Source organism: Anolis sagrei, chromosome 3, assembly GCF_037176765.1.
Source record: "Anolis sagrei isolate rAnoSag1 chromosome 3, rAnoSag1.mat, whole genome shotgun sequence".
In the NCBI taxonomy this organism is placed as follows: domain Eukaryota; kingdom Metazoa; phylum Chordata; class Lepidosauria; order Squamata; family Dactyloidae; genus Anolis; species Anolis sagrei.
Window position 1 is genome coordinate 263,122,658 of NC_090023.1, and position 12,406 is coordinate 263,135,063.

At 41.6% G+C, this 12,406-nt stretch overlaps 1 protein-coding gene and 1 long non-coding RNA gene across 2 annotated transcripts in view; one reads left to right on the forward strand and one right to left on the reverse strand.

The window, feature by feature from the left end:
- ABCF3 (ATP binding cassette subfamily F member 3) overlaps positions 1 to 12,406 on the reverse strand; it is a 38,090-nt gene that overhangs the window by 22,718 nt on the left and 2,966 nt on the right. The window contains exons 2-8 of the mRNA XM_060767383.2: positions 8,634 to 8,781; positions 8,079 to 8,158; positions 7,110 to 7,162; positions 6,245 to 6,342; positions 4,220 to 4,342; positions 2,666 to 2,932; positions 2,472 to 2,552 (exon numbers count right to left, since the gene is read on the reverse strand). Of these exons, the coding sequence (XP_060623366.1) occupies positions 2,472 to 2,552; positions 2,666 to 2,932; positions 4,220 to 4,342; positions 6,245 to 6,342; positions 7,110 to 7,162; positions 8,079 to 8,158; positions 8,634 to 8,781 (850 nt within the window). The remainder of the gene's footprint in view (positions 1 to 2,471; positions 2,553 to 2,665; positions 2,933 to 4,219; positions 4,343 to 6,244; positions 6,343 to 7,109; positions 7,163 to 8,078; positions 8,159 to 8,633; positions 8,782 to 12,406) is intronic.
- On the forward strand, positions 1,648 to 1,933 carry LOC137096670 (uncharacterized). Its single transcript, XR_010909612.1, has 2 exons — positions 1,648 to 1,696; positions 1,778 to 1,933. It is a non-coding gene; the product is annotated as an uncharacterized lncRNA (long non-coding RNA).

Here is a 12,406-nt window from a genome sequence, read left to right on the forward strand (position 1 = left end):
ATTAAGATAGTGTTCTCTTATTGATAATTGTCTGTGGATCTCATTCATATAATCAGTATGGTTCATTAACACTATGGCTCCATCCTTGTCCGCCGGCTTCCAAATGAGGTTTTTGTCATTGGCTAAACTACGAAGCGTGTTCCACTCACTGTTAGAAAAGTTTGTACTGTGTGTCCCTTTATTTTTTGTGAATGTGTGACATAGTTCCTCACATACTGTTTTTTCAAAAACCCTAAGTCCTATATGGTCTGTGCTAGGAAAAAAGTTACTACGAGGTTTGAAGGTAGAAGTAGTGATGTTTGTTGTGGTCCCAAAATTCTGTCTTAATCTGATGGTACGGAATAGCCTAGCTAATTCTATACGCATCTTAAATGGATTGTATTTGGGTTTGGGGACAAATGTTAGCCCTTTGTTAATAACGTGCTTTTCCTGAGGGGTTAAAACTCTGTTGGATAAATTTACTATTAAGTTTTCCGTTTCACATTTGGAGCCTCTTGAAAAAAACGATTAGGTTTGTTTCTGATACGACCCGTACGTCTAGGTATGTGGCTGTTGTCCCTCCTGTATGAGGCCACACTATGTCCTGAACTATCTGACATAGAACCTGTGTCTTCTTCAGAAGTGAATTCACTAAACCTTACTTGTTTTCTAGGGTGGTAGTGTTTGGAGTATAGCCACTGGTAAATTTTGTTGTTCTTGTAATCATTTTCGTCCCTTTCAAACTTTTTCAGTTTAAAGGATCTAAGTTGTTTGGAAAATTCCTCGAGTTTATTTGTGAGGGTGTCCACATCAATTTTAAATTGCGCATCAGAGTTGAATTTCTCTAGCACGCCTTGGGACTGAGTTTTTACGATGGCAATTTCCTCGTTCGAACGTGCAATTAGCAGGAGCATCAAGTCCCGTGAACATTTGTTGAGAATTGCCACCCATTTTTGATGAACACCCATCATTGATAATTAAATTCTCCCATTTTGCTACATGCACAACCAAGGGGGCTATTTACGTGATTATTTGTGAATGCAATCTGATGTACATTGGCCAAACTCGTCGAGAAGTGAAGTCTAGGATTATAGAACACCGGAGCAAAATTAGAACTAATTCCAGAGATTCCATACTGTATAAACATTTTGATGATCTACGGCACAACCCTGAATCTTTTAAATACCACATATTAGAAGTAGTCACACAATCCAAACACATGGACTTTAACATTAAACTCCTACAAAGGGAAGCATATTGGATCTTCAGATTACGGACGGAACACCCATATGGTCTCAATGAACACAATTCATACAGTTGCTATATATAACTTTGAGGTTTTTTGTATTATCCCTTGTATACTACACATCCCTGGGGAGTACATTACTCACAACGCCATCTAGTGTTGACATTTTCCACACCTATAACTTTAAATGAGCCTTAAATTAACTTCTCTGTCTCCTCTACATCTGATGCTCATTTTCCTCTTTAAATAGAGGAAACCCCCAGATCTTGTTCATACTCGCAATTAGAATCAAACTCAGAAGCAGAGTATCTTGTGAGTATATACCTAATTGATGAAATATATTGGGAAAACATTTATTTTGATATATGGAATTTTTAAATGTTAATAGCCACAATTTGTTCCTTTTACCTAGATCCCATAGCAAAAAACTTAAGTATCTCTTATGAGAACATATGTAAAAGACTGAACTTTGTAAGTATTTCTAAATGCATTCTATTACATTATGTTCAACCTATACAATTGTAAAATGTATGTATGTATGTAAAATTACAGACCACCCGAAGAAGGCTTGAAGCAAAGGCCGAAACCGGTCGTGGGAGGCTGATTCATGAACATACAACGATATCACTAAAAGACTGTACAGAACTTATTTCATATTGCTTAATTTTGTGATTACTGTGAATTGAACAGTCTAAGTTTCACAATTTACCTATTTGTTGGACTTATTCATTATCTTATCCTTATAAGTGGATTATTTGTGTTTAACCTGTCTACCAAGGAACCCATTCATATTAGATGTGACATACAACCAGCAATAGTGTTCATCTACAGTAGTATTTCTCAAACTCCACTTCTCCAGGTGTTTTGGACCTCAGCTCCCTGAAATCCCAGCCAGTTTACCAGTGGTTAGGAATTGTGAGAACTGACATCTAAAATATCTGAACTTCAGCTCCCACAGTTCCTAACAGCTGGTAAGCTGGCAGGAATTTCTGGGAATTGAAGTCCAAAATACCTGGAGGCTCAAAGGTTGGGAACCACTGCTGTAATGCCATAAACATGTGCTGGGAAACATTGCTTCCTGTTAACCTTGTTTTAAATCTGACAGAGAGCACCTTATGAATGTCAGAAGTTTATGTTTTCTGAACCCAGACCCTCATTTTTATCAGTGATCATTCAATTCCATAGACATCATCACACATGGTGAAGATGGATGTACCATCCCCTACTAAAAGAAACATTAGCTTACCTTGCTGGGGCCTTGTCTGCCTCAATCTCTTCTAACGCAGCATAGATTTCAGACAATCTGGTGCCTTCGGTACCTTCTCCTCTGAAATAGGAAAGGATGTGGTGCAGCAGGTTGTGTATGGCAAATTAAGTTCATATCTGCACAAAAGATGCCTTAAGTGGCCCAGGTAGAATGTATCATGACAAAAGAGTTACCTTCCAGAATTGACTCGGGCTGTCAGCTCCTTTTCCTCCTTCAGTAGGCTCTCGCGGGTAGTGTCACACTCTAACACGCTTTGCAGGGCTGGCGTATCATCCCCTGCCACTTCCTGCTCAACGTGGAGGATGCTGATGTGCGAGGGGATGCGCAAGCTGCGGCTGGCAATCATCTTCAACAAGGTGGTCTTTCCCAGTCCATTCCGGCCCACCAGGCCATACCGCCGTCCATAGGCCAGGTTCAAGTCTGCACCTGTGAGGAGGACGCTGAAACAAGGGAATGTACAGGCCTTAGGGCAGTCTGGGTTAGAGTTATTGGCCCAAAGTAGGGTCTCTCATAAAACAACACGAAGCCTTTGAAGCAAACTGGAACTCCAACCAATGCCATATAGTATAATGACATAACCACACCTTATGAGAGGAGACACGATTACATTTGCATGGTATCAACTACATCAACGTCAGTATCACCTTCAAACAGCAAGATGTTTAACCTCTGAATGCAAGCCACTCTTGACATTTTACTCTATGACTTTGGTTCATTTTATTAACATTTACACTCACTCTTTGGCAAGAAACTTCCCTATGTCAGCTAACAGAATAGTTGAAGATATAATACACATTAAAAAAACAACAAGCAGAGTAACAGCATAAAAATAAGAAGCAAAATTATTTCTACTAAAAGTCCTACAAGATGCAATGATTCCTATCTGTCTCCCTAAATATATTCCATAATTGGGGTGTCACAGCCAAACCCCTCAATCAGTTTTATGCCATTTCGCTAATGCTCCTGCTCGCTAGAGAAGGGCTTTTAAAGCTTTTCCACTCACTACCCTTTCCACTTGAGACTTTTTTACATGACCCCAGGTATATAGGTATACATATATAAAATAGGAATATAAATCGACCAGTTATTGGTAAATCAATAAATCAACATTTGTCAGGTTTGCTAAATAGGACAATTTCCACTTTACATGGAGCACAGCTGAAGAATTTTCTGCAGAGTTCACTGTAAACACTACACAACAGATTCGTGTAAAGTCTAAAACAGCCACTGGGTGATGTTCAAAAACCTTTTACTGTTGCCCACTATAAGCACCACAAGCCATTGCTAACAGATTTGTGTAAGTGGGTTGCCAAATTCTCCCCATTTGGGGTTGGGGCCCACAGTTTCAGAAGCAGTGCTCTAGACAGCCTCTCAAAAGCATGCCAGTACAGAAAAGTTTACATCTGACCAGTCCAGGGCTGAAAAGACAACTCCAGATGCTTCAGACTGAAACTGACGTCCTTTCTGACTAACGACCACAGTAGTTGATGCTGATAGGAACCCAAATCCCAAATCTTATAGACTGTAAAGGAAAAGCACTAGCACTTTGAAACAGTCAGTCACACTATGGAAAACAGCCATTCCAGCTGGAGTGAGACATATTTTTAGTGGCCAGTCTACATCAGAAAAATTTCCAGACTACTTCAAAACATAAGCATATGGGTGAAATCAACTTGTTTTCAGCCAGGTAGGTTACATCCCACCTTTGGCTCCTCACTGGGACTCACCGCTCACCGAAGGACACATCGAAGTTTTCAATCCGCACATCATAGGACTTGTTCTTGCCTGACGTCTCCAGGCGTGTCTCTTTCTTGCTAGCAGCTTGACTGGCAGACGCCTCTTCAAGCACTCTGTTGCCAGACACAAAACAAAAGAGACCATTTATTCAGGGGAACACAAAAATAACTTTCCACTACATGGAATGCATTGGCCTTCCCAAGAACAACACCAGTTCTTGTATCTGGGCTGTTGCATTTCATATTGGGCTTGCAGGACAGAATGTTTCTTGGCAAACAACGCTTTCTACAAGAGGTATGAGCAAAGTGCAATCACAGGCTGCAAGTGGCCCCAAATTTATTTTTCCCCCTTCTCCTCCATTTTTGAAATCTGACAGCAAACAATAGTGTTGAGTGGAGAGGCTTTTGACTAAATGGATGTAAGAGTACTGCTTCTAAAGATGGTTGCCAACCTGCTGTTACTGCTACCCTCCCCACAGTCAATCTGTTACCCTGATGACCAGAAGGGACAGAGTTTCATCCATGCTGATAATCGTGCCATCACCACCCAAGCAGGGAGCTTTGAAATGGTTGAACAGAAGCTGTCCTACCTATTACAGGGGAAACCAGCTGATTCCTAATCCATCTAAAACACAGACATGTGCTTTTCACCTTAAGAGCAGACAAGTATCTTGAGCTCTGAGGATTACCTGGGAAGGAATCCCACTGGAGCATTGCAGCACACCCAAAAACCTGGGAGTTACTCTGGACTATGCTCTGACTTACAAGAAGCACTGTTTGAATATCAAGCAAAAAGTGGGTACTAGAAATAATATTGTATGAAAGCTGACTGGCATAACCTGGGGATCACAACCAGACACAGTGAAGACATGTGCCCTTGAAGTTTGCTACTCTGTTGCTGAATACACATGCTCAGTGTGGAATGCATTTCACCACATTAAAACAGTGGGTGTGGCTCTTAATGAGACATGCCGCATTATCACAGGATGTCTTGTATGTCCCATGCAACTGGAAAAATTATATTGTTTAGCCGGTACTGCACCAGCTGACATCTGCTGGGAAGCAGCAGCCTGTAATGAAAGGACCAAGGCGGTGACATCTCCGGCCCATCCCGTTTGGATATCAGCCCGCATGCCAGCGTCTTAAATCAAGATATAGCTTTCTAAGATCTACAGAGATACTCGCAGGAACACCTCAGCAAGTGAGAATCCAAAAGTGGCAGGCTAAAACCCTCAATATATTGCTGAGACCGGATGAGAAACTCCCCACTGGGCACACAGAAGACTGGGTCACAGACTGTGCTTTGGCACCACGAGATGCAGGGCCAACCTTAAGAAATGGGGCTACAAAGTGGAGTCCACGATATGCAAGTGTGGAGAAGAGCAAGCCACAGACCATGTATTACAATGCAGTCTGAGCCCTGCCACATGCACAATGGAGGACCTTCTTACAGTAATATCAGAGGCACTCCAAGTGGCCAGCTACTGGTCAATGGCCATTTAGTATAATGCCAAATGTTTAACTTTGTTCATGTTTTTAAATACATTACAACTGTACTCTCAATTCACTTCTGAAACAATAAATACATGTTACCACTGTTGCCTCTTCTGCTCCAAGCCATTCCCAAAAGGAGAAAATGACTACTTCCAACAGCCATTCTGATGCATGCAAACACTTCCTTCTGAGATGCTTTTAAATCTCAGGAAGATGCGAGAAAAGGGCAACAAGTAAATCACCTGCCCTGCAGCACAGAAAATTTGGTCAATGCTCTACTTTCTGCCTTAAAGCCAGCTGTGGGCTGTGCTGTCTTCTCTTTCATCAAAGTATAATATGATGCCTCACCCCTCTCTTTCAACATCAATAGAAAAATGACCCATTTTTAGCAGCAAGGCATCTATATGTGGCAAAAAGATTCAGTTCATAGGCTTTGCCTTTGCTTGCTTCAGGGTAACCACAGACTCCTGAAAAGGGGCAAACAAGCCCTCCCTGCTCAAATGTGATAGTTCCTTTACTCACAGTGAGTTCCCAGATTTAGAAGAATCTCGCTCCTGCTTCTTATTCTGCTTTGCCTTGAGGCGAGCCTCTGCTTTCTCCAGCTTCTTGGAATTCACCATCTAGAGATGGAGCAAGAGCAGACATTAGAAGTGGTCACCATCTCCCAAAGAACACACCACTTGCTTGAGTTATTTGGATCTGCTTGTTTCATCAATACAGTTATGCTACCCTCAGCATCTTACTCTCTATTTAATAGCAATACACCAAAGGGAACTGAATTGTTGGAAGAGGAAATGCAGGTGTGTCAATCACCTCCTCTTGCAACAAGGGATTGCATGAGGAGGCTTTTTGGTGCTTCTCTACATGACAATTACAAAAGTAATAACATCAACACAACTGATCCCTTTGTCTTGAGTAAAGAGACACAATACAAGGATAAGTAGCCACATTACACCACAATTTGAAGTTTGATGTGAGACCCAGAATTATCTGCTGAAGACTCCTAGTTCCTTCCAACAGAGAAGTCTCATAGCCAAACTGCAGATATTAAGATTCCATAAGATAGAACGCTGATGGTTATAAGGATTTCAACACTGCAAATAATGTATAATGCAGATGTACCCTACTCTTTCAATCAAAAGAAAAAAGATATGCCATGACACGATCTCTCCTAGAAAAGAAGATGATGGGATACAAGGAGCTTCAAAGGAGAGGATGGGCAAACTCCAGCTCTCAGCAGCACTGGCCGCCAGAGTCAATGGTGAAGAATGTTAGGAGTTGTAGAGCTGCATTTTACCAACCCTGCCTCAAAGAGTAGGAAGGCACTTGTCATACAGCTGACTTGGCATCAACAGCATAGGGCCTCCCTGCTATTGCATCCCCTTACCGAGTTCTGGTTTCTCTTCAGCAGCATCCCTGGCAGCGCGTCCAAGCCGGAATCTACAAAACAGAGAGTAACTTCCTCTTAGGGAAACGCCACATCCCATATACAAGAAATATGAAGTCTTGATTTACTGATGCATTCACATATGATTTATTATTGAATTTATACTCCACCTTTCTCCAAAGATGGGGTCCAAGGTGTCTTAAAAGAATAAGACAAGAGTAAACTAGAATCTTATTTAACAGGGGTTAAAATAAATTAAATAATATTATTAATAAAACCTATGCACAAACACACTCTTTCATGGTGCTCATAAATCTCTGAGCTGTTATGCTGGTGCATGACAGATCAAAGAGGAGATGGGGATGAGATTATGCCTACAGAATGCCTTCTCAAGCAACCCTGATCCTGCTCAGTATCTTGTGGCCAGAGTGCTCCATTTCTTGGGCACATTCATAGTACACAATCATAGTATTATTCCACTGGAACTGTCATGGCAGCATCCCATGTAATCCTGGGATTTACAGTATGGGGAGTGTCTCAACAAACTACAAACCCCAGGATGCTATCATAGTAGTTGAAGTGGAATCACATTGCTACTATTGCGTAGTACAAAAGGACTCCAATATACACAAGAAGAAAACAAAATACAGTTTTACAGGCTGCAAGGCAGCACTTTGGCTTTTTTGACAGCAACAGCTTCCCAGCATGAACCGATCCCAGCACCAGGGCAAAAAGAAAGGTCTTTCATTCCCACAAAAAGGGAGAGAAGGAAACAGAAATAAAGAAACTGAGCCAAATTTTGGTAATGTTTTCTGGGGGACTATAGCTGTCAAAATACACAGACTGCATGGTCACTGGTTACGTTGGCTAGGAGATTCCAGTCCCACCCAAACAACTTTTACAAACTTGGTTCTTATGTTCTAGACTAGAGCGTATAGAAGCAGGTTCTTGCTTGCTAGTACTACTCACCATAATTGTCTGCCATCTTAGAAATCTGAATTGGGGCATCCAGGAGCACCTGTGTGTCTCTTCCAGAGTTTTCACTGTCCCTGCCAGACATACCAGAATCAATTAAGAAGTCCCATATGTTCCACCCTTTGGTCATTCTATCTTGCTCTCCAAAGCTCACAGGCCACAGAGGAAACATACATGAGAATACCTTCAAGTTAACTCTGCCTTGTAGTGACTCTATCATAGGTATTCCTGGCAAGATTGATTCAGAGGAGATTCCTTTTGGTTTCCTTTTGGGTGGAGAATGTCTGCAACTTGTCCAAAGTTACCTAATGTAATTCACTGGATGAGCAAGGATTTGAACTGTAGTTTCTATGGGCCCTACTATGCCATGCTGGCTCTGTACTAGGGCAGTCAGCATTCTGCAATTCCACCAATGTAAAGATCTTGGAAAAATGCATTTACATATAGTAAACTCTCAGCATCAGTTCTATCCCTTGTGCCTGTTTATAGATGCTTACAAAGAGTACCTTAATCTTTCCGCCCACCCAATGCCCACTGACGAGAACTTACAGGTGTAGAGTATTATACATTCGCTGGCAGATAGCACGGATGTCCTCATCATCTTTGGAATCTCTGGAGATGTCCTGCAAAAGCTCTCCAACCGCTTCAAACAGATCATCCACTGACTCAAAGTCAGCACTGCCACTATGTAGAACCCCTGCCAAGGGAATGCAAGAGATCACTAAGGCGTGGCTCAGCTGTGGGTCACATTTTGGGGCTTAGTCAGCAACCAACACGTCCACCCGCACCTGTTACCCAAATCACTGCTATCCAAACTGTTCAGCTACATGCTTATTTCGTTTCGCCTCAGAAGCAAAAGGGGGATAGAGGAATTAAGAAAAGGGATGTGCCCACTACTTTCACCTGCTGATCTCCAGGATTTTGGGTGTTCCAAGGGTCAGAGGGCCATTATGAGACCTCCTGATCCTTAGCTGGCCACACAACTGCCATTTTCACAGACTTGAAAGTGGTATTCTAGGAACAAGAAGCCACTGTTTGGAAACTTATTTTCTGTTGGGGCTACATAACCTGCAAGTTCAAAACTGGATTGGGAGAGGGAGCAACATTGCTCCTTTCATCTTCTAAAAGTGGAAACGAGTTGGTGTTTGGGACATCAGCAAGAACCCAGTTGAATGGGATGCCCCCCCCCCCCCAAGGGGATAACACAATTCCCATCCTTACTTTAGCCGTTACCTGAAGTATTTTAGTAACCTTATAATCATTTGTCTATTACTGACCAATGTATCTTTGGCAACTTGATATGGGGGACTGGATACCCCCCCCCCAAAAAAAAATCATTCTGCCTTTCTCCAGAATTGGGGACTCATGGTAACATTTTTTTTCATTTTCTTCATGGACTACATTACTGTTTACCAACAGTTCCAAGTTCCATTTACTTATCTCCAACCTGGCACACGATAACCTCAGCTACAGTTGGATGGTTATTGTCATTGCCTCTTTCAGGGGCAAATAGTTGAGTTCTGCAGTAATCCCACCTACTGAGTCTGCCTATGATTCCTGAGGATGTTTCAGAGTCCACTAACTGCCCTTTACTGCCCTAAAAAAGATGACTTGATTCCTTGGTAAGGTTCCAGGAGAGGCAATTTGTCTCTTTCTAAAGTTTTAGGATCTGCTTGTAGTTTAAGACAGTTTATGGTTTTCAAACCATAAATGGAGTTCTGTCCACTCCAATTGTAGTTAAGTCTTCAACCTTTCCCTCCTATCACACGCACACACATACAAATAATGACATGCAGTTAATAGGTGAAAGAAACTCACTAAGGTAGGAGAAGAATCAAAATCTTGCTTCTTCAGATGAAAGGCTAAAGCATAATTATTACATATTTTTGGAACCAAGAAGGAAATTATTACCTATTAGAGAAGATGATTACCTGGCCATTTTTATTTATATCCCAGAGAGTTAAAGAAATGAGGGAGAGTTCTCTCCCTTCTTGCCCACTTAAGAGTGAACATCGAAACTACAAGCACAATTGTGAAAGCAGAAGTAAGGAATAGTTATTCAACTCAAAGTAGAGCTAGTATAATTGTGCATATCTAACTTATAAAGTGGTTCAGATATCTATGCTTCAGTTTTCCCTAGATTAACAATATTGTGTGCACAAGCTAAATCTGTTTACAGATCTGTTCTTTCCCTCTGCTGGTCCTGGCTAGTCTGAACTCTACAAATGTTTCCTAGTATCAAAGAAAGTCCTTGGGAGAATTTGTAAAAGAGAAGTGGGTCAGTGAACACACACAATATTTTATCAGCCTGGAACTACAAGTTCTATCTGAAGGAGGTTCCAGTCCTTCAGAGAATAGCCAGCTGGTTAAAGCTGCATGCTTATCTGAAAATATCTCCAATAGAAAATGAGGGCATGCCAACATATTTAGGATCACATGATACAAATTAGATATGTCAGAAGAACGGCATTTCCATTAGCCAGCATTTGAGCACAGAAAGCATTTTATGTCCAAAGCGTTGTCAAAGGCTTTCATGGCTGGAATTACTGGGTTGCTGTGAGTTTTTTTGGGCTGTATGGCTATGTTCCATTTTATGTCTGTTTTAAGACAGATGGAAATTGGATCCATCTGTATTAGGAAAGAAAAATGAAGTGCAAAGATACAGAATGGGTGACACCTGCCTGGCTCGACAACAGTCCATATGAGAAAGATCTTGGAGTCTTCGCAGACAACAAATTGAATGTGAGCAAGAGTGTGATGCAGCAGCTAAAAAAGCCAATGGGATTTTGGGCTGCATCCAAAGGAGTGTAGTGTCTAGATCGAGGGGAATCATGGTGCCTTTGTATTCTGCTTTACCTGGAATACTGTGCTTAATTCTGGGCATCACACTTGAAAAGAGATAATGACAAGCTGGAAGGAGTCCAGAGGTGGGCAAGTAAAATAATCAAGGGACCAGAAACCAATGCGCTATGAGGTTCATCTTAAAGGAACTGGGTATGTTTAGCCTGCAGAAGAGAAGGTTGAGAGGAGACATGAGAGCCATGTGGAAGGGTGTCATAAGGAAGAGGGAGCAGGACTCAGAGCCAAGCCTGTAGCCAAGGGGGAGGTTTAGGGGTTCAAACCACCCCCCAAAAAAATTAGGTTAAAAAAAACCCCAACCAGTTGTTCTACTAAATTTTAACTAGTTAACCAAATCATCATGCCAAATATATGAGAAGCAAAATTTAGTCCCTCCAGAAGTACAAGCACTATCTCAACCAAATTTTGATTATTCACACTGCTATTACCTACCTTTCTACCAATTTACATTGCAATAGCAACAATAGCTGTCATAGTGGAAGCTTGTCAATATCTCTTTTGAAGTGTGGTAGTCGGCAGGCAAAGCCTATGGTGCAGGTGTGTGGGGGGGGGGGGATTTGACCTGGATTGCAGGTGAAAACTGGGGTGTTTACCACTGGTTCATCTAATCCAGTGGTTCTCAACCTGTGGATCCCCAGATGTTTTGGCCTTCAACTCCCAGAAATCCTAACAGCTGGTAAACTGGCTAGGATTTCTGGGAGTTGTAGACCAAAACACTTAGGGACCCACAGGTTGAGAACTAATGATCTAATCCAAGCCCTGCCAAAGAAACAATGGAACAGGAGCAAAGCACCCAAGATTTCAACCCAAATGGTTTAGCAGAGTTCTCTGGCTATCCTACTTGTTTCATGTACAAGGTGCACTCTCTAAATTCTGTGTGGTGTTTGGAGAAGTTGGAGGTAAAGGTGGTCGTCAGAAGCTTGGTACACTGGTTGCTAAACCATTTGAGTGATGGAAAAATCCAAAGAAGTCTTCAATAGACACAAAAAAAACAGTGTACTATTAGAACAACTTGTGCTTGGCTGAAAACTTCTTGCTAATTCACAGAGGAAAATGTCTTGATAATAAAGGGAATAAGAAGTCAGCAGAAGAAAACAGAAAGGAACTTCTGCCAATTGTGGAAACTGTTGTCCTTTGTGGCCGATAAGAACTGACTTAAAGAGGGAGCAATGATTCAGGATCAATTACCTGTGAAGAACCTGTGATATTTATTTATTCTATTTGTGTCCTGCCTTTCTCTACCCCGAAGGGGACTCAAGGTGGCTTTAGATATGGCAACTATTCAATGCCTTTTGGACAACAAGAAGTTAAAATACACTTACGTTAAAAAATAAAATTAAATGCACATTAACACATATAAAACATTGTATTCACTATTAAAATCATGCCATCCTCAATCATAATCTGGGGCCGTTCCAAAGATCAACTGCACATATTTCGAAGCGTTGGAAGCTTTAAAACAG